Genomic DNA, 21,925 nt, shown 5'->3' with positions numbered 1-21,925 from the left:
TTCTGTGTTCTGACTCTTGTGTCACCGGTGACTTTGAAACTTTTACAGGTGAAGCATTTTCCATTAAAGTTTGAATGAATTATAGTGACAGAAAGAGGCCACAAGATGGCGCCAGTTTTGACGTAGTAGATACCACCCGTTGGCTGTTTGGTTTACGTTCGCACCACTCCACGAGTATTGTGCATAAAGTTTAAAGTATTCCTCAGGCTCATGATTTCTTTTTCCTTTGTGGCTGAATTAAAATAAATTAATTTAAGGAAACTAGGGCGAGTCTTTCATCAGTAATTGATTATTTAAAATACTTTACTGCCTAAAGTCATAGGTGTGAGTGCGAATGTTTCTCTGTCGCTCTGTGGTAACAGGCTGGCGACCTGACCGGGGTGTACCCCACCTCTCGCCTCATGGCATTGGGATTGGATTCAGCCCCCACAAATTAGATAAGTGGTAGAAAATGGATGGATGATATAATACATACCTGCCTGATCAACTGAAGTATAATATTGACCAAACTAGCAAACAGTTACCAGAGGATTGTACAGTACATCTAATTTAAAGTAAATCAGTGAACTGTCTGTGAACCTTAGACTTAGATATGAACAGACTGAAATATCCACTGGAAGTGGAATATTAACCTAGTGGGACTTTACACGGATTTAAATGTCCTTTATGTTGGTCCCAGTGGATGACTTGGTGGTGGATCTGTGCGTTATTTCATTTTATAGCTGACCCTGAAGCTAGTGGGCCATTTCTCAGTACGGCTGCTCTGACTCAGCCTACAGCCCCCCGCCCCGATAACTGTAGTAGTGTTTCACAATCAAGTCTGCGTTCCGCTGAGGTAAGCAACACAAAGGGCAGGTACCCGTGGCCTTTTCTCTGCACTCCAGTGAGCATGGCTTTCCTGTCCGTGTTCACGCCTGTTCTGGCGGTGGTTTTATGCCTGGTGATAGGCTTCGTGCTGGTGAAATCATGGGACACAGAGACCACTTCCACATCTCCAGGCAAAAGTAAAGGGGCGACAAAAGGGGAGAAAAGACCATGGGTGGACCAGGACTTACAGGACGATACAGAAATCACAGCAAAAGAAGACGGTGAGAGCTGAGCCTTGTAGTTCGCTGTGGGGCTGAACTTTTTTTTTTTTTTGGTGTGGTTGGTTGGGTGCATGCTTTAGAGCCAGTTGCATAATGTTCAAATGTAGGTCACAACTTTTAAAATGCAATGTAAACTGAACATTGAACACAATAAAGAATGTGGTTACCGGTTTAAAATGTTTCGGCAAAGGTTCTGCGTGGATTCAAAAAGAGTTTTTTTTTATTGGTTGCCTATTACATAACGTTCCTCTGTTGTTTTTCACGTGAAACTCCACAACTTGGCAAGGCGAGTAACTGTATCCTCACATGCTCTTTAAACTGAGAAAATGTATCATTTAAAGAACGTAAAAATAACTCATTATGAATTTCATGCCAGCAACACATCTCAAAAAAAGAAAAAATACTTTGAGAGTGGAGAAACAAAAGACTGAAAAAGTAAGTGGTAATAAAAAGAAACAGCTGGAAGGACATTTTCCCATTGGCAATGGACCAGTAACACCATTGGGTTTAAAAAAGAGCATCTTAAAGCAGCAGTGTTTCCCAAAAGTAAAAATGGGTGAACCAAAAAAACAAAATTAAGTGTCTGTAAATTGTTGAAAATTTTCACAAAATTGTTCCTCGAGTAAAATTGTGACAAATTTGTATATCTTATTATGACTAAATTGAAATCTCTGCATGCAAGGGACATGGCTGAATATTAGTAATGCCAGTGCATTAAAAGCAGGCATGATTGTGTCACGGAAGTCACTGAGAAGAATTGCAGAAATCACTGTCTGTTCTCCGTACTTTCCACAAATGCAGGTTGAAGCTCTGTCATGCAAAGAAGAAGCCAAATGTGAAAGTGATCCAGAAACACTGTCTTCTGGTGTAAAGAGGAAAGTGACCACCAGGGTTGTTATCGGCACTCAGTTCAAAAGCCTGCATCTCAGATGGTGTGGAAACACATCAGTGCCTGTGAAATTGGCAGCTTTCACATCTGGAAAGGCAACATTATTGCTGAAAGGTATATTCAGGTTTTAGAGATGTTCCAATTCAGATGGCGTCTTGCATATTTCAGCAAGAAAATGTTAAACTGCATCCATTACAGCAGCACAGGTGTAGAAGACTCCCTGTGCTCATCTGGCCCACAGTTCCCACATGGTGGAATACTGTTGTTAAAAGCAGACGGGATGCTACGCAGTGGAAAACAGGAACCTGTCACAACTGTATTTGAGACATGCTGCTGTCATCAAAATTAAAATAACCCAGTATTTATCATGAAATAGTAAGATATGTCAGCTTAAACATTTCGTATGCTTTGCGCTCTTGTGAATAAAATGTGGACTTATGAGATTTCCAGATCATTGCAATTGATTGTGATGACTTTTTACAGTGTGTCCAAACTTTTTGGGATTGGAGTTGTATTTTATTGGTATGTCTTTCTGTCTTTCATCTTTTATAAGATGGTGATGCTGATGATGATTGGGGGGACAGCACTGAAGAGGAGAACCTCACACAACTGCCTTATTCACCGCAGCGATACCCTGAGGAGACAATGCTGCAAAGGTCCAAGGAGTTTTACACTTTGATGAACCAACGGAGGTCTGTCCGATTCATCAGCCCGGAGCCTGTCCCACGGGAAGTCATCGATAATGTCATCCACACTGCAGGCACGAAATGTCATTAAAACATAATTCACTGGGATTCACCCTAGTATATTAGTCTGAGCTTCATTTTGAAGGGTTTTTTTTCTTCTCTTCCTGTTCTTCACGTGAGCAGGTACAGCACCTAGCGGAGCACACACAGAACCCTGGACGTTCATTGTGGTGTCAGATCCAGATATAAAGCATCAAATTAGACTGATAGTTGAAGAGGAGGAGGAGATGAACTACCGCCAGAGGATGGGGGAAAAATGGGTTCAGGATTTGGCCAAATTGAGGTAAACATGCATGCAAGAACGAACATGGATAACATTAAATTCACAACTAATTTTCAGTTAATATCTTCCAAAGTAAAAAAAACACATTTTCTTTCTCTTTTCCCTCCTCTTGTAGGACAAATTGGATTAAGGAGTACTTGGATGTTGCTCCATATCTGATCCTCATCTTTAAACAGACCTACGGGATTCTCCCAAATGGCAAGAAGAAAACGCACTACTACAACGAAATCAGCGTGTCCATATCCTGTGGGATCCTCCTGGCTGCATTACAGGTCATAATTCAAATCATTTGAAACACTTGGGAAAGCAGCTCTTCTCTCTCTCATAAAATCCAAAAATGTAGTGCACAAATCTCACTGTTTCTCTCCGTCTGCTTCATCAGAATGCGGGTCTTGTTACCGTCACATCTACGCCCCTCAACTGCGGCCCCAAACTCAGACTTTTACTTAAACGCCCGGCGAACGAGAAGCTGCTGATGCTACTTCCTGTTGGTTATCCTGCCTCTGATGCTACTGTGCCTGACTTGAAACGCAAGCATCTGGATGATATTTTGGTGCATGTGTGAGAAAATGAGATGTCTTCATCAAATTCTTTGCCTGTAGCTGAGAAATCAACCAAGCAGATGCCTGATGAGAATTAGAAGTGCTTTCACAGTAGAGAGAAGCAGAGAGTGAGGCTTCTTTAGATCAGTCTTTAAATGTTTAAGATAGACAATCAAGAGAGGATGGCATGAATCTTTCATAGCTTACTAATTGCTAACCTAGCTTTTGAAGGCAAAGTAGTGAACATTTGGTTGGCTTATTTGGGTTTAGCATATTTCTATCATGCAAATTTCAAATAAATAACCAGCAAAAATTCTTTGATTCCGTTCTATAAATGTTCCTCTGGTCTCTGATTTTCCAAACCACACACAAACAACTGAGGAAAGTTCATTTACAACAAGATTTGGATGAATGAAGAACAGGTGGTTGCTCAGTTGAATGCTAACTGCAATAGCAGTGTTCAGTAAGCACCTGCATAGGGGGAGAAAAGAGAATGAACTGTAAAATTGAATTAGTTCCCAGAACCTGATGCAAACTTGTTGCCTTAAAAAAACTAAGTACAGTTTACTTAAGAAAACTAAGTTAGGGCACCTTATTCATTGTGAGTATAGTCCAGCCATGAGCCTTAGAGTATTTTTGTGGGAGATCTTATCTAGAATTAACTTTTCCCAAATACTGCATACAATTAGAACACTGTCATTTATTTTGAGTGTTTGTAGTGTTCCTTAAAAGGTGATTTCACAAGCCCTGATGAACAGGAGAAAGGTCATGCAGTCTCAAATTTCCATTCTTTTGACAGCTGGGAGGAGTTTGTCATGAAGTCCAATTACTCAATGGAACTTTGGATAAGATGCCTATAAGAGCTTCCTGTTGCATCTTATCTGTGTTGCGAGAATTCTTCTCTGGAGTTCTGCTGTGAGTTTTTGTAACACAGAAAGATTAACAAAACAAGAGAGCACAGCAGGCTGATTTTTGATCGCAGCGTTTGGCCCTAAATGTTACTGTTAAACCTTTTGTCTGTGCTTTCCTTGCCAAGATCTCATATTTTGAACTTGGTCTTTTTGACACCGATCTCCATATCAAAAGCTGAGATTGTTTTATCAAGATGTTGCGCCAAGATAGCAAGTTGTTTTCCTTTTCCTGCAATCTGGAACACACAGGTTGGTGATTTTTCTTCCTCCAGCCTCCACAGATCTCTCCAGGTATGTGTTGAAGAGTGCTGATGAGAGCAGGCATTAACTTCAACTGCAGAACAGAACTGGCGAAAGAGAAAAAAAGGTTACAAAATCTCTGAGTGGGTAATATTTGGAGAAAATATAACACCCACACACTACCTTTGTGAATGTTACCTACAAGCATACTTTAACAGGTAAAATGCAGTGGCAAACCGTCCTGGCTTTATGAGCTACAAGCATACTCTGATGGGCAAAGTTAAGTGGCAAAACGTCATACCTACTTAGATTTGTGCTGGAATTACTCTGTGACAGCAGAAATGTGCATAAACTACTTACGGTAGGACGTTTTGCCAAAGTAGGATGGTTTGTCAGAACACCGTCTTACCACTAATGTAATGTACCACAATTTTTTTTTCTCCAACTGTCTCCCTATCGCTCTCTCTTTCTCTCTCTAACTTTCTCCCAGTGTAATCCAATTTTTTTATTATTATTTTTTGGGAGGTAGTATGTTCCAATATCACTGACACTTCTTGGAAGTCCTTTAAAAAAGAAAAAAAAAGATAAAAAAAAAAGATACATTATTCATCATTTGTGATATTTTGCATTTATTCTTGATGATTGGAATATATCCAGAGTATGTTTGTATATGCATATGTGTATATGTATATGTATGGACATTGTACCTGATAAATGTCAGTCGGAGTGAGTTAATAAATGCATTAGCACTAAGTGGGACTGTATGCTGAAGTTCTATTTAAATATTTATATAATTCTTTAAAAATACATTCCAAAACATAATAGGCTAGAACAAAAAACAAAAACCTGAACAAAGTGCCCAAAAATGTAAGCAATAAATTGCACAAATTGCTGGATGTAGCAAAACGCAATGAATTAAAATGAATTACAACTGCAAATATGTAAATTGATCTATAATCACTTTTATGTTACACATAAACTACTGACAATTAACTAATGGTTCAGACTTTACAGATCCTTCATATGAAGTCATGTCATACACGGGATGTTTACATAGCTAAAAAAACAAATAAAGACCCCCCCCCCCCCCCCCCCCCCCCCTCATTTATTCAAGCTCAAAAAGGAAGAACATGGACATGAGTAAGAAGAAGAGGCCTCACCAGTCGCTGTTTATCCGGGAGAGTGAAGTGGAGAGGGTGAGCAGCTTTAGGTACCTGGGCATTCACATCAGTGAGCACCTTACCTGGACACTGAACACCACACAGCTGGTCAAGAAGGCTCAGCAGCAGCTGCACTTCCTGAGGAGACTGAGGAAATTTGGGATGTCTGCCAAGATCCTCTGCAGAGCATTTACCATCGCAGAGTCCAGAGGAGAGCTGCCTCCATCCTTAGAGACCCAACACGGACTGTTCACACTTCTGCCCTTGGGACGAAGGTTTAAAAGTGTGAAATCCAGAACATCTAGACTCAACAACTCCTTCTTCCCCACTGCTATCAGACTCCTGAACAGCTGACCTACCTCAACTGCAATTTTCACATCAGGACAATTTGCACACTAAGTTCTTTTGCACATTAAGCTCCTTTGTACATCCTTTTACATTGACAACTGCATACCTCACTTTTCTTCATTTACATATTTTGTACTTATTTATTTATCTTTCTCTATTTTTTTATCCTTATTTTTACCTTATTTATCTTGTTCCTTCAACCCTACCTAACTTGGCATTTGCGTATGGACAGCAAAGGAAGAATTTAATTGCACAGAGAAATGCTATTTCTTCTGTACACATGACAATAAACACTTTGAATCTTGAAACCATTCACACGCTGATCTCCAATGCCACCGCTAGGGGTCGCTAACGCGGGGAAGGTTTTAAAGCATTAAAAGAAGAAGGCAAACCACATTGCGCAGGCGTACACCACGTACACCGATGCATCCATAGCATCGAGCTCTCTTGGCTGGATTGCTAACGGTCTGTCAGGTATCACACATTGGGCTTGAAGGGGGAAGAGCAGCGGTGGAGAAGAAGGGCGACCTAAGCGCCGCTACGAAATGGCCGGGCAACAGTTCCAGTACGATGACAGCGGCAATACCTTTTTCTATTTCCTAACGTCCTTCGTCGGACTTATTGTGATCCCGGCCACATATTACCTCTGGCCCCGGGATCAAAATGCTGGTAAGGCCTGACTGTGTGGCTCAGTGCTAACTGAGCTAACTTAACTGTCTAACTTAACATGAAGTTTTCTGGCGGTATTTTGGCTCGTATACGGCTACCAGCTGGCCACGATTTAGCCTCCATTTGGGTCTATCTCCAGGAGCTTTGCAGTGAAACCCAGCGACACAGGCGCCTGGAAACATGAGCTAACAGCACAGCTAAAACACCAAAAGCCAGCGTCACTCTGGCACGCGCTTAAGCTTTCCTTTGCGCTTTTATTGACCTCCTCTTGATAGCTCCCTACCTTAGCGAGACTCTATGCTAGTCCACAGAATGCAGCCAGAATAAGCTGTTATATAAGTTATGGTAGCAAACTTTATGCAGCTGGTCTACTGGGAGTAGCTGACTGGGAGAATCTGACTGGCAGGTAAACCGGTTATCGTAGTGACCTCAGATAATTTATGGAAGTTAATAAACACAGAGCCACTAAACTCATAAAATCATTATTTGTCCATCTTCTGCAATAGGATTGAAGATGGAGAAATACAAAATTCGAGCTGATTGAAGTAAACAACATTAATAAACCCTCCCCCTGGCACAGTAGTGGCTCTGTGCAGCCAGGCAATCTCACTGAATTGTTGCATTGTTGTTATGCATACTGATTGTGGCTGTTTTCATACTGCTAATGTGCTTCCTCTTGTCTCAGAACAACTGCGCCTAAAGAGCCTACGGAGGGTGCACGGCAGGTGTCTGTGGTATCGGCTCAGGCTGATGAAGTCGCAGCAGAGCATCGTGCCAACACTAAAGTGAGTCTGCTGAATTGAACTTTGGGTTTGTACTTATAGTAGCTCGTCCCACACGTGCTTTTCTTGTTGTTTGGTGGATTTCCTCAGCTTCCCTTTCTAAAGAATTTTTCTGGAGGTAACATCTATGAAAGCGAATGTCTTATTTATAACTGGTTCGAGACTTCAGTTATGAATGGGACTCTATCGTGCGTTACACCGAAGCCATAAGAAGTTTTAGTTTGAAGTCCTTCATAACACTATCTTTGTATTCTTTACAGGGAAGATTCACGGATGTAGTGAAGGTGGAATTCAGAGGGTTGGTGTGGAAGCTAGGGCTAGGGTGACAAGGAGGCATATGATTTGCTTTGGTGACCGCTAAAGGGACCAGCTGAAAGAGGATCACGACTTGCATATAAATATGTTGACTTATATTTGGACAACACTTCCTGGACAGTATAATAACAAGCTTGCATGCTTGGTTGTTTGCCTACATGTTGAACGTCACATCGCTGCTGTTATTTAGGATTGACTAACCCAAGCTGTTAACACTGTGATCACTCAGACATCGTCTCGATACTGTACCTGTTTCTGACAGCATATAGATTCACTCCGATGGTTTATGCAGCTTGACACAGAATGTGTTGCGGTATATGTTATGGTCAGACTGAATATTCTCTTTCTGCGTGCGTATAAGAACTTGCTTTTGGCATGAGTGCAGTTTCTGTTGTTTGCATGTGACTTGTGCTGTGGCTGTAAACATTTAGCTGCACTGCTTAACATTTATCTTAACATCACCCTGTCTTCTAAGAGCTGTTTATTCGCTCTGCGTGGTTTAACAGCTTCTTACTCCCACTTACTCCTCTCTCGCGCCTTCACTAGACCCACATCCTGTATTTACGCCCAGTATTTAACAACTGGCATTTATAAAGCCTTCCCTTGCTTGGCTGCTCTTCGTACAGAAGACGGTGGAAGCACACAGCTTGTTTATCGAGGTGGAAAAAATCAAAGCGATCATCTCAGCCTCACTCTCAAAATCTCAGTATCTGTTTCCCTCTCACAATTGTATCATTGGGATCGTGTTTATTATAAGAATCCATCATGTATTTCTCTGGTCGAGCAACTCAGACAACTCTGGCTAGTGAGCTGTCGTCATGGCAACAGATGCTGCAGAGCAGGCCACAGGTTTTTGTCATTGTCATGGTAACAAGTTCAACTTCAACGCATAAATATTAAACAAACAACAATGTCAGAACGTGGCATGTCCTTGTGTTTGGATGTGTTGGGTTGAAATTTGCTTTTAGTGTTTCAAATTATGATAGAATGTTTGTAGCTTTAAATGGTAAAGATCATTTCAGTTGCAGTGTTATATTAATGTGATCTAGTCATTGGAAGTGTTTCTGAAAATGACAGATGTCTCATGTGGGCTCTATAGCCCAGATGTTTATTCATGTTTCCTGTTTGTGTGCTGACATTTTCAGGAAAGCAGCCTTGTTATTTGGGTGGCTCGTGTTTTTGCTGCTGGCCTACAAGGTGTCTAAGCTGGACAGAGAGTACCAGGAGTATAATCCATATGAAGTCCTCAGCTTGGACCCGGTAAACACACACAAAACAAATGGTTTATTGCAAAGCCACTGAAGTCCTTAATGTTACATTTTTATTTTTTGTATTACTTCCACATCTCACTCAAGCTCAAAACATGTCTTTCTGGATTTCTGGGACTTCTCAGTCTTCTTTAAATTAGGGCTGATTGTCTTTGTTACCTACATTACATGTGGTGTATTTGTGTTTCAGGGTGCATCGCTGTCAGAAATCAAGAAGCAGTACCGTGTACTGTCACTCAAGTATCACCCCGACAAAGGTGGCGATGAGGCCACATTCATGAGAATTGCTAAGGCTTATGCTGCGTAAGTATCATTGTGGTTTTGACTTTGTTCATGCCAGCCAGATTACATCTTCTAGCCCAGAGTTCTAGGTTGATCAAATAATCTGTTTTTTGTTTTTTTCCCCCCTGCAGTCTAACCAATGAACAGTCAAGGCAGAACTGGGAAATGTATGGAAACCCTGACGGCCCAGGAGGTAAGTGAAGCTTCTCTAATGCACACCAGTTTAATGCATTGGTGCACCTTCTCCACTGATGCTGGTGAAACAGTTACCTGTTAACTTGTAGTAAATCATTTGAAACAGCACAGTCCAGTAAGAGCAGGGATGATACGAAAAAGAGTTTGCTCCACTTTCACACACACTCTTTGTCTGTGCGGCTCCACTAATGGAATGAAAGCACACTTTTGGATTTCGTAAGTGGAGTTTTCTAGTTTTAGTTTTTTGAGGAGGCTTGGCTGCATGCAGACAAACAGGGAGGAGAGCAAAAAAGAGACTTTGTGCTATCTTTAAACAGTCACATCATCTGAAAACAACTTGACTTTTTATTAGCTTTTTAAAACTGTATCCGGATTTGTACACAATTATGATGCACAGAACAGGAAGTCTTGATCCATTATCTATTCTCTAGACATTCCGGCCACACCTGAAGCCCCAGAAAATTAAACCGTTGCCTCGAGTGTCTGAGTCATCAGACTAGCTGATTACTTCGATACTGCCTTCACTGAAGATCAATTTTCAACATGGTAGAACAAGATTGTGATTAGATTACAGGTTGTCCCAACAGATTCCCTGCCAACTTTGCATTCAGTTACTGAGCATCCAAATCATTTCCACACTGCGGAGTCATCTTCACCTGCCATTCTGTCTTCTGTTTGCTATTCAAGTTGCACATCAGGGATCAGTAGTGCACCCAGTGAGCATCACTCTCATTGTGTCACTACCAGCCATGGTAGACGTGGTGTAGAAAAGTTTAAATGAGCTGATTATACTGTTTCATATGCCAATTTTAGATCATCAACAACACAGTATCATTAGATTGCTCACCCTTACAAGTAATGTGCGACACAGAGGAGTGCTTTTGCAGAAAGATTGCTTTCAGCATGTATAAAGGGAATTTTCCTGTTTAATTCCATTGCCTCTTATGTCTCCCTTTTCTAGCAACCAGCTTTGGCATTGCCCTGCCTGCCTGGATTGTTGACCAGAAGAACTCAATGCTGGTATTTGTCCATTATTTCATTGTAGAGTTAACTGATAAATCTCATTTGTGATTTTTATTTTTTCTTAATAGCAGAGAGCCCCTATATTCCAAAAAACCATACTTTATTTAAAAAAAAACAACACTATGCGGGCTATTGTAGATCAAATTGAAAGACTTGGTTGGATCGAACTGCTTTATTTTCATTTTATAGGTGCTGTTGGTGTATGGACTTGCCTTTATGGTTATCCTTCCTGTTGTTGTGGTAAGTGTTCATCATGATTTCATATGGAAATAAAAGCCTTGTATTGTTATAATCTGTGTTTCTCATACTGGTTGTTCTTTTTCTTTGTACTTTAGGGGACATGGTGGTACCGCTCAATCCGATACAGTGGAGACCAGATCCTCATCAACACTACCCAGCTCTTTATGCATTTCATGTGCAAGACACCGAATATGAACATGAAACGTGAGTTTCTGGTTCACATATTCGGAAGTTCTGTAGCATTGCACATGCTTTACTTTATTCAGCAAAGGTTATGTTGATATAAATTCGGTCTTCTTCCTGATTGCATTAACAAATTGTAATTTTGGCTGACTCTGGCCTCCAGGGTTAATCATGGTGTTGACGGCAGCACTCGAATTCGATCCTCGCAACAATAAAGAAGCAACCATAAGACCCACAGACAACGTTGAAGTGCCGCAGGTAAAAACAGAAGTTTGCTTGTGTGAAAGAAGCTTCATAAGAGAAGAAACTTGGTTTGAGGGGGGTGTTATGTCCAGATGTTGTTTTTGAGATGGAAGTTTTGGAGATGAAGAAGGAAAAGAGCGTTCTCATTGCGATTTTATTTCTTGTGTGATTGAAGTTCATTGCCAGTAACCCAGAATTCAGCACGCAACGTGGAAGATGATATTTTTGTACAATACAGTATGTTATAATGACTGCCTCCCAACTCTCCCATAGTTGATCCGTGAATTAGGAAATATCAATGTGAAGAAGAAGGAGCCTCCGTTCTACTATCCCTACAGTCTGAAGGCCAGGGTGTTGGTGTTAGCTCACTTGGCCCGCATGGACGTGTCTGAGGAATTAGAGGAAGGTAGGACACATGCTGAATGATACTCACTGGAATTTTACATTTTTACTAATTATGCTTGTTTAATTATTTTATTAAAAAAAGAAATCGTCAAGTAGATCTGGCCTAGTTGTTCAAAAGATTAATGAAGCCTCATTTATCAGGAGCTAATAAATGAGGCTTCATCTTAGAATAGAATATAACACAAATAATAATATATCCTTTTCTACATCAGATAAACAATGCAGCGCTTCATTCAGTGCTTTTGATAAATTTCACTGGCTCTTTAAATAAAATGTTGTATGTTTCTGTTCCAGATCAGAGGTTTGTGGTGAAAAAGACTCCAGCGCTTCTCCAGGAGATGATCAATGTGGGCTGTCAGCTTATTTTTATGGCCAACAGCAGAGGTTTGCATATATACTACACATTATTACAGCTCTTTGACTACTGTTATACATTTTTTTTTAGTTCTATTGGTGCTACCAACATCATGAAATCTTTGTATACTTTTCCATAAATGCTAATGTCTCTCCTCAGGTTTCAGTGCTCCTCGCTTGGTGACCATAGAGAACTGTATGAAATTGACCCAGATGATAGTGCAGGGCCTGAAGGAGTCAAAGTCACCGCTGCTGCAGCTGCCTCACTTTGAAGAGGAGCACCTCCGATACTGCATTTCTAAAAAGGTATCTAACGAAAGTTTGCATGTGCCCGCATACTGTGTGTAATATAATGGGAGATAAAGATGTTTTATGGTCGACAGGTCACGTATTCTCTCACTGCCATCCTCTTCCTCCTCCCTACTTTAGTATAAGGTGCGAACCCTCCAGGACTTGGTGAGTCTGAAGGACTCCGACAGACGAAACATGCTGCGTTTCCTTGGAGAGGAGAAGTACGACGAGGTCATGGCTGTGCTGGCCAGCTTCCCTCACATCACCATGGATATCAAACTGCAGGGTCAGTCCTTAAAAACACACTTTGTTTGTTCATAGCAGACCTTTGATAGTCTGATCTGCTGTTTTTTTTAACAGACTGTTCTCTGGCCATTAGTGCTGTATATCCATTAACCTCCTAAGAAACGAACTCTTTCATGGCATGCATTTTTAATTTCTCTTTGCTATTTGGGCTGATTGGGATCTGATGAATGTAAAAACAAAGAATTGCATGATTTTTTTTTTTCTTTTTTTTTTTTTGTACCTTATTTTCGTTTCTGAGAAAAATGAGATCCACATATGAGGATATTCGCTTTAAATTTTGATAGAACAGTGACAGCATAATGTCCTGGTAAGTGGATATCAGGCCCTTGTAGAGTAACATTTAGTATTTTGGTCTAGACAACCCAAAATGCGATGTCCACATATGTGGACGCCAGGTCCTAGGAGGTTAATGTTGCTTTGGTGTGAGTTGCTCATTTTTTAAATTTATTTATTTATTGGATGTGTTGGATGTAAATATGGAACTGTGCACACCCCAAGTGTGAGGAAATGCCATTGACATCATGACATTGTTACTGAACAAATCTTGTTGTGCGGAGTTTCATGTAGGAACCTTTTCTTTCTACCAAACTACAACTGCCAACAGTATCACTGTGCAGAGTCAAGCATCTGTCTACCTGTGGCAAGAGGCTCATGCTTGTGGCAGTGTGACAGGCTGTAGATGTTGTCATGTCTTGTGGGGGCCTCAGGGGAATGGGAAGCTGTAACCGGAAAGTCGGGGGGGGGGAGTGTAACATAAACTCACTGACCACTTTAATAGAGACATCTTGTGAGCATTGGTTTGGACTCCTTCGTCCTTTAGAACTGACTTAACGCTTCATGTCATTGACTCAATGCTGGGCTGCACATTCATGATGCTCCTTTTCACAATCTCAATGGTGTTCTGTTGGTTTTAGGTCTGCTCAGTCAACTCATTGTTATACTTAGTAAAGAAATCTGAGATTATTTAACCTTTGTGACATGGTGTGTTGTCCTGCTGGAAGTAGACGTCAGGAGATGGGTACACTATGATCATACAGGGTGGACATGGTGAGCAACAATAGGAGGCTGTGGTGTCTAAACAATGTTCAGCTTGTGCTAAGGGCCCTAAAGTGTGGCAAGAAAATATCCCCCTGCACCATTACACCACCAGCAGCAGCATGCGTCCATACTTTTGTGTTATTTACAGCAAATCCCAATCCTAACATCTGCATTGCGCAGCAGAAGCAGAGGCGAATCAGGCCATGCAACATTTTTCCAATCTTCTATTAGCCCATTTTGCTGAGCCTGTGCAGGCTGTGTAGCTGCAGTTGTCTGTTTTTGGCTGACAAGAGTGGCACCCTCAGTCTTTTTTTTTTTTTTTGCTATCGCTCATCAGCTTCAAGGTTCAGCGTGTGTGGTGTGTTGAGAGAAGCTCTTCTGCATACCTTGCTTGTAACGGGTGCTTTATTTGAGTTATTGTTGCCATCCTATCAGCTCAAAGCAGTCTGGTCATTGTCCTCTGACCTCGGGCATCAACAAGGCAATTTCTCCAGGAGAACTGCCACTCACTGGATATTTCCTGTTTTTCAAACCATTCTCTGTAAATCCTAGAGAGTGCTGTGCATCTGATCTGAAATACTCAGACTTGCCTGTCTGGCACTAACAAAGTCACTTAAATCACCTTTATTCACTAATTCTGATGCCCAAATCTACTGAGTTGCTGCAATGTAATCAGCTGATAGAATATTTGCATTCATGAGCAGTTAAACAGGTGTACCTAACAAAGTGGATATCGAATATTTGTATATTTTCTCATTTTGGTAAATGTTTCTAAAGCTGATGCTTACAAAACCGACATAAAAAACAAGGAGGATGCATAATTACACTACAGGGTAGGGGAAAAATATGTTACTTTGATTTCGACTTCAGTTTCATGTTACTGTAGATGTGGAAGATGGATTAATGAAGAAAAATTATGGTTGTTTCTGTATGGCTGTAAGAAGAAGCATTGTAAGCTTTAGTGCGGTTTGGCTGAACTGCTGATCATTTAGAGTTTTATCTTTTGGCACAAGTGTGCACATTATGTTTTTCTGTGTTCAACTTTTAGACATTAATGTTTTTGGGTGTTTTTTTTTGCAGTCCTTGATGATGAAGACAGTAGTAACATCACGGCAGGCTCAATCGTCACAGTAACCGTCACCTTAAACAGGAAACGGATGGCGGTAAGAAATGTTTCCGTGTGACTCAACACCTACGTAATACTTGACGTAACAATAAGTTACTAGAAAGCAGGTTCTGCTGCCTTGCACATGCACTACTGTGGATCACCATTAGAGTGCACTGTTGACTGAAAACATGGCTGGATAGCATCAGTTAACTCTGCTTGTTGATGTGTGTGTAGGACATGTTTGAACAAGAGCAAGAGCCAGTGCCGTGTCAAGGAGATGAGACTGCCACTACAGAGGAAGCGGTAAGATCACACATGCAGAAACCATTTCGGCTCAGTTTATGTTCAGTTTGCTTGGGCAACTTAAAAGCTGTAAAAGTTTAATGGTTCAAAGAATCATGTTCACGTTTTCTTTTTTTGTGTGTCTGATATGAAGCAAGGAGACACAAGTAAAGCCAAACCCAAAGTGTGGCAGAACAAGAATAAAGGGGCTAAAAAGACAGCCAAGTCCAAGAAGAAAAAGTTAACCAAGAAGAAAGCCACTCCTGCTCCTGCCAAAAACAAGCAGGCCAATGGCACCGTGGCAGGAAATGTAAGCAGCCACTCACTCAGTTAGTTACACCTGAATTAAACTAACACCAGCATCCACCTACTGTCAGATGATTATTTAAAACAACAGTGCTTTCAGCATAACTTTTCATTATTGATACTGGTGTCGCAGGAAGCCGCAACAACAACAACAACAGCAGCAGCAACTGTGGCGACAAAGGAGGAAGATGATGATGGGTCAGACAAAGGCAGCGAGTCAGACGAGGGCGAAGCCAACAAGGATTCTCCGAGCGAAAGAGACGAAGACAGCGACAAACAGAGCGACACAGAAGTCGACGAGATGGCTGGCGACGACGAGGAGGTCAGAGAGCGTTAATCGGATGCATATGTCATTCGTAGGTTTAGCAGCAGGAGCTTTATCACTTAAAAGCCTATAGTGTTAAGGTCCAGCTGATAAATGGAAGGGAAAGGCTCTATCCAATCTAACCGTCACTCTTTTCTCCCCTCCCTGTCAGGAGTGGGAAGCGTTGCAACAAAGCATCCAGCGGCGAGAGCGGGCCCTGCTAGAAACCAAGTCAAAGGTGACACACCCGGTCTACAGTCTCTACTTTCCAGAGGAGAAGCAGGAGTGGTGGTGGCTCTACATTGCTGACCGCCGAGAGCATACCCTCGTCTCCATGCCCAGTCACGTGTGCACGCTAAAAGACACAGAAGAGGTGAGATTGCCGCACTAGAATTTTAACTGACACACAGGAAGTGAGCGTGTGCCTGTGCCAGATGACTCTTTGGAGAATTTGGGATCTTTTCATAGAAATAATTTGACGCGGTGACATCATGGTCGATAATTTACACTTAATTAATCAGCACAATTGTTATTTTAAATTGTATGATTTTATATTTTATATTGTTATTGTTTTTAATTAAAAAAGTAGAAATGTACACGATCATCAGATCCAGCACTGTACAGTCAGTTCATTGTGTTTGTATCAAATACTTTGTGAGTATCGTTTGGATTACACAGTAATGCATGTGAGGTAAAAAGGTCTTAATAAGTTAGTGTGTGCTTATGTTTCTTGTAACCCCTTGCACATGCTGTTGCTAAGCAACCCTTTGCACTTGTGTCACTTGTCATTATTTCCTCAGAGTAGTGTGTGTCTGTGTTTGTTTTGCACAATTTGCACCACTGATCCTGGTGCTCAGCAGCACCAGCACAGACTGATGTGAAGGTAAAAGCTTAACAAGGCCGTTTTTAAGCGTGCATGACTGGCCACCCCCGCTCTCAAGGATGGTAATAAGAGGCGTTGCAGGTCACTGTCAAGAAATCCATTAGCCTGTCACTTCAGCAGTTCCTTCTGTTGTTTCTCGCTGCATGACTGTTAATACGCCGTGCTTTCATCTCTGGCCAGGACAGTTAATAGTGGCTATGATCACAGCTCATTCTCTGCTCGCACGCTGAATAATAATTAGGTTCATTGTGCTCGTAATGAGATGTTTTCCATATGTAATTGCGCAACATAGTAATCATAGCCTGAGGCAATGTTGGTCTAATATTTACAGTTGGACCCCATCATCGTGCGGCAGTTCATTTGTAATTACCTACCACGCTGTGGCCCTCTGCTGCTAGATGATTGTACATCATTGGTGACAGCAGATTGCAGAAGTTTATAATATTCACAGCGTTTGTCCTTTGCCTCCTTTTGGTGCTTGCATTAGTGGTTTCTATGGGGATGGAAACAGGTCGGCTTTGTTTACATGGAGACTATTGTATTTTCGCATCAATCGCAGGATTTTGGCCACAATCCAGCATTGCAGCTATAATTAATACATAAAACAATAGTGCTCTGAGTCATACAGTTATATACTGCACATTGAATGCTTCTGTGATTAGATTTGGTTAAAGGGAGTTTTAATCTCTCTTTTACACCATCAAATCAAGAAACATGAAATTAACATGTTTATATGTGTGTGTGTGTCTCCATGGTTTTTTTTCCAGGTGGAGCTCAAGTTTTCAGCCCCCTCCAAAACGGGCAACTACCAATATTCTGTTATCCTTCGTTCTGATTCCTACTTAGGACTGGACCAGATCAAACCACTCAAGGTGTGTATGTGTGTGCCTTTTTATTAGTGTGTGTAAATGGGGGGGCCTTCCGTCAGCCAATCAGTTCAAATTGTCCGGGATATGATGGGTTTTCGCTACCAAAGTGGCTGGAATAATAAACCCACCAGCTGCAAGCAAATGTAGCTGAGGCTCACTGAACAATGGTATTGATTGCTGCCAAGATGTTAGGAATGAGGGTATTGACTGCTAGCCAGAAGCAATATGATTTGTATTGTTGTAGGCAGTTCACTTTAAGTGCACTTAAGGTTTGGTGTTTCTTCTACCGGTCAAGAATTTATTTATTTCATAGCTGCTCACCTTTATCTTAAAATGCAGGATCTTCAAATCAATGTTATTCAAATTAGACTTGAACCTAATATGAGATTGGTTTCATTCTGAAAGCATGTGGTGCTTGCAGTGGAAAAAATGTCAATGCCAATGTCGGATAGACATACTATAAAATGACTTGTTTAGTACCTAATTTTCATCCAGTATTTGGATGTGTATTTAGATGTTCTACACAAAAAAATGTGTAGAACATCTTTGAATGGGGATTCTGGTTGGCACTACATCTTTTATATATATTTTTCAATGACCTTGTGTTATATGAAAGTTGTCAGCCATTGTCAGTGGCCGATAGCGCTTCTGCAGGCAGAGAGGAGGTTATCCATAATAACCATAAAGCACAACATGTGGGCCAAGCACTAAATGCATAAATTAAATGATGCACTGGCGAGAAAGAGTTAAAACACTTGCAGGCTCTTTACTAGAGCCTAACAGAGAGAATTTTTAAGACTAATATATTTAAAAAATCAGATATATTGGAGAATATATACTCTATATTGCCAAAAGTATTAGCATGCGGACTTCTAACAACATTTTTTAAAAAACAACAAAAAAAGGGGGTCACTCTCACGAGCTCACGGTGTTTTGATACAGTGATGGCACAAGTCCATATTCCAGTCAGCTGTTAGTGGTTTTATAACAAAGTGGAAACCACTGGGAAAGACAGCCACTTAAAATCAGAGCGAGGTCAGATAATTAGTTGGCTTGGTGTTAATTTACTTAACAGCAGATATAATACTGACTCTGATAGATCAGCAAATATTGGCTGATATACTTCATACATTACACCAATATTTTTAGCTGCTTCCTTGTCACAAGGGGTCGCCACAGCAGGTAACTGGAATTAAACCAGCAACCTTTTGCTTAATTGACATTTTAAATGCCGTAAACCAGGAACCGCTGCTGTACATTTCCTAGATTCCCATGTGATCCTTAACATTTCATGTAGGTGCACAGGTCATTTTTCCCAGTATTGTGTTACAATATTTCCTTATCGGTTTTCCAAGAGCATCTTAAGTCATATTGAGGCACATGCTAGCATTTGTAATAATCTACAAATCACCTTAAATAATATGCACAGACTCGAAAGTGTTAATTGCAATGATGATAACACAAGTGCTTTGTGTTTGTGCAGTTGGAGGTCCACGAGGCCAAGGCCATTCTGGACAACCACCCGCAGTGGGACATCCCCGACACAGAGGAGGAGGACGAGGAGCAAGAGGACAGCGACGGCATCGAGGAGAGTGAAGATGACGATGAGGACAACGACTGAGCGCGTGCGTACGCGCTCAGCCCTCCCCTCCCTCCTCCCTTTACCCTCTCATGGACTTGGCCACACATTCACTGCTGACCCCGCTCAAGCCAGAAAGCAGTCAGTGAGGAGCAGCGAAGCCACAAACACTCACAGAGTCACCGGGGACAGTTTCTACACACAGAGCCCTCCTCCATTTAACCTTTGCAAAGTCATGGACCTGAATCCCGACACCCCGAAATTCTCTTTTCTACAGAGACTTGTTTATTCACTTTCCGCTGCTGGCGGAAGAGAATTCTGTGAATACTAACAGGCCTGTTGTGTGTGTGTGTGTGTGAGTGTGAGTGAGAGTGAGCGGGTGTGCGTGCGAGTGCGTCAATGGTATGTAACCTTGTGTCTTTGTACAGGTATGGCAAATGGACACACTGTGGACTGGAGGATCTATTGTTAGAATTCTAATTATTATTATTATATTGGCTCTTTTCTTCTTTTCTTGACAGGGAGTGGGGATGTATAACCGCCAATTCCATCTGCAAAATTAAAAATGCTGATCTCCGTATGGAAATCATTCTCAACACACTTTGCTCCTGTTTTTAATAATGCTCAGCACCATAGCAGTGATGCTTTCTATTGTACATTTATACTGCAGAAGCACGAAGTTCAGTCCTGCTTTTGGACGTCGCAACCAAGTCAGCCATTTGGGATATTTACTTACTTCCACTGTCAAATCAGCCATTCGTTTGTCCGTACACGTATTTTTGACAGAGATCTCCACAGATGGATGCTGATCTGCAGCCAGTCCTGTAAGTGATGCCCCTTCTCCCCGCGTGATTCACTTTAAAATGTTTTTTATTTTTCTGAAAGAGAAGACGTTTGATTGAAAGCAGGTGGAGCTCGAGTTGAAATGTGATCTCAAATGTAACTGGAGGGGAAGCTGAACGAAACTTGCAGTGTTAGGGTTTGTTTGAATGAGTCATCTTTTAGTTTAACACTAAAAGGTGTGTCTTCGGTCTTTTTTGGGGATAAGATACTGATGTCAAAATATATATAAATGTATTAGAGAGAGAGCGTTACATATTTACTTACCTTATCTCAATCTTTTTTCCTTTTTTTTTTTTTTTTTTTTTTTTGCTGCACATTCCAGTGTGTACTCCTTGTCTGAAAAAGGCCTTACGAATACAACTAAAATACTGCAACATACAAGTCCTTGGGTGCTATGCACCACTGGTTCCTGAGAGAGAAGTAAAAAATTTTTTCTTGTGTAAGAATCTTTAGTGTTGGTTTTCTTTTTCTTTTTATTTGATAACCTGTAGCTCATAAGTATTGGGATACATATCACTGATTTTGTCATCACAATACCTCCCATAAGTACAGTTATTTTGCAGTTGTATGTGCATTGTGAGTGTAAAAGTGAGTATGATATCCCCGTTAGAGAGACACACACAGCGCTCATCTGGGGAAAAAAACTGTTAAACTTGCTTTTTGTTTTTTTTCTTAAGCAGAACAGGCTTAGGTTTGCAGTTACTGCCATGTCAGATTGAGTAGTTTGGTTTTTTTTTTTAACCAAACCTGGGAGTTTTCCATTTTTCTGAGGCACACAGAGCAGCTCAGGCTCCCACTTTCATTGATAATTTTTCCGTTAATCATGTAATACATAAATGTGTGTCCGGTTTTGTTGTAATCTAACCTTGATTTTTACATGTGTTAGACTTTGGGAAGGAAAAAAAAAAGAACAGAGCTACTTTGAGTAATTCTGTGGGCTCTTGCTGTATCCTGGCAACTTGGCAGTTTCAGTAATGTGTAATCTATCACCACAAATATCCATACAGTTGTGTGTTTTTTGTTTTGTTTTTTTGTTTATTTTTTATTTTTTTTACAGTGCTTACTAGTGTATCATGTCAGTGTGGGAGAGATGAAAGTTTAAGCATGCTCTCCTCGCACCACATACGCATTCACACAATCTCACATGTGCAAACTATACCCATCTGTAGTTGTGTTCAGAGCAGGTGTGCGCTAACAAGTAATATTGTAATCTGAGTATTTATCACTCTGCAATAGAATGTAGCATCAGTGATTTATGCTGTGGGGGGAGAATGCAGTGAGGTAAAATACGCCATCCCACCCATGACAGACCTTATCCAGGCAACTGGCCGGCAAGTTGCCTCAGTTTGGACAAATGACTACCCAATGATTATCTGCCACTTTTGTTTACAAAGGAACTGTCATTGTAAATGAAAAACTATATTATTTGTATTTAAAAATCATTTCAAATAAAATCTTTTAAATGAGCTGGTTTATTATTGTATGCATTGGACAGGATTTAATTTTGTATATATTTATATTTGTAGTATTTGGTCTTAAAAGGAATATTGCGTAACTTATTGCAGATTGACGGTGTTAGCTTTAGCTCAGGTTACTAAATGAACCTGGTAGCTAGAAAGTAAACATGTGACCACTTTATATAACATCCTCATTTGCATAATGAAGTGAATATGTAAAAAAATTATGTGAGAATAAAAAGGTGGGCTGATAGTTTTGTATTTCTTAAGTAAATACAGAAATAAATATATTAATATTAAAACGAAAGTAAACCCAAATGAATTTGAAAGCCAGTTAAACCTAAAATGTCTATAATCAAATAAGGGCTTCATTTATTGTCAAACTGTGCATTTATTATGATAATTTTCGTACATTTGTCGGCATAAATACACTCCATTTTCAGTGAGTGCCACTTGTTTCTGGAAATGTAACTAGTTACTTTCATATCACTAA

General features: G+C 40.7%; 2 protein-coding genes across 2 annotated transcripts; both read left to right on the top strand.

Moving 5' to 3' along the window:
• The first annotated feature begins 747 nt into the window (after window positions 1–747).
• On the top strand, window positions 748–5,452 carry iyd (iodotyrosine deiodinase). Its single transcript, XM_082505870.1, has 5 exons — window positions 748–1,088; window positions 2,531–2,737; window positions 2,847–3,006; window positions 3,122–3,278; window positions 3,389–5,452. The coding sequence occupies exons 1-5, from the start codon at window positions 890–892 to the stop codon at window positions 3,569–3,571; spliced, it is 906 nt and encodes a 301-aa protein (XP_082361996.1). The 5' UTR covers window positions 748–889; the 3' UTR covers window positions 3,572–5,452.
• A 1,142-nt stretch (window positions 5,453–6,594) lies between these two features.
• sec63 (SEC63 homolog, protein translocation regulator) lies at window positions 6,595–21,441 on the top strand. Its single transcript, XM_082505894.1, has 20 exons — window positions 6,595–6,876; window positions 7,562–7,661; window positions 9,119–9,233; window positions 9,432–9,544; window positions 9,655–9,716; window positions 10,680–10,738; window positions 10,931–10,981; window positions 11,077–11,185; window positions 11,328–11,422; window positions 11,681–11,813; window positions 12,107–12,196; window positions 12,327–12,472; window positions 12,596–12,743; window positions 14,882–14,964; window positions 15,144–15,212; window positions 15,346–15,501; window positions 15,631–15,819; window positions 15,974–16,174; window positions 17,452–17,556; window positions 19,037–21,441. Exons 1-20 carry the CDS (start codon window positions 6,753–6,755, stop codon window positions 19,172–19,174), a joined length of 2,286 nt encoding a protein of 761 aa, XP_082362020.1. The 5' UTR covers window positions 6,595–6,752; the 3' UTR covers window positions 19,175–21,441.
• Window positions 21,442–21,925: the final 484 nt, after the last annotated feature.

This window comes from Aulonocara stuartgranti (genome assembly GCF_965226115.1).
Source record: "Aulonocara stuartgranti genome assembly, chromosome: 15".
Taxonomy (NCBI): Eukaryota; Metazoa; Chordata; class Actinopteri; order Cichliformes; family Cichlidae; genus Aulonocara; species Aulonocara stuartgranti.
This window is presented reverse-complemented; position numbering and strand designations above follow the sequence as displayed.

Bases quoted from the DNA above. Each gene is read 5' to 3' on its own strand.
- iyd (XM_082505870.1), top strand. From the start codon at position 890: ATGGCTTTCCTGTCCGTGTTCACGCCTGTTCTGGCGGTGGTTTTATGC. The intron at 1,089-2,530 runs GTGAGAGCTGAG...ATCTTTTATAAG, and splicing joins AATCACAGCAAAAGAAGACG to ATGGTGATGCTGATGATGAT. The intron at 3,279-3,388 runs GTCATAATTCAA...CTGCTTCATCAG, and splicing joins TCCTCCTGGCTGCATTACAG to AATGCGGGTCTTGTTACCGT.
- sec63 (XM_082505894.1), top strand. From the start codon at position 6,753: ATGGCCGGGCAACAGTTCCAGTACGATGACAGCGGCAATACCTTTTTC. The intron at 15,213-15,345 runs GTAAGATCACAC...TCTGATATGAAG, and splicing joins CTGCCACTACAGAGGAAGCG to CAAGGAGACACAAGTAAAGC. The intron at 17,557-19,036 runs GTGTGTATGTGT...GTGTTTGTGCAG, and splicing joins ACCAGATCAAACCACTCAAG to TTGGAGGTCCACGAGGCCAA.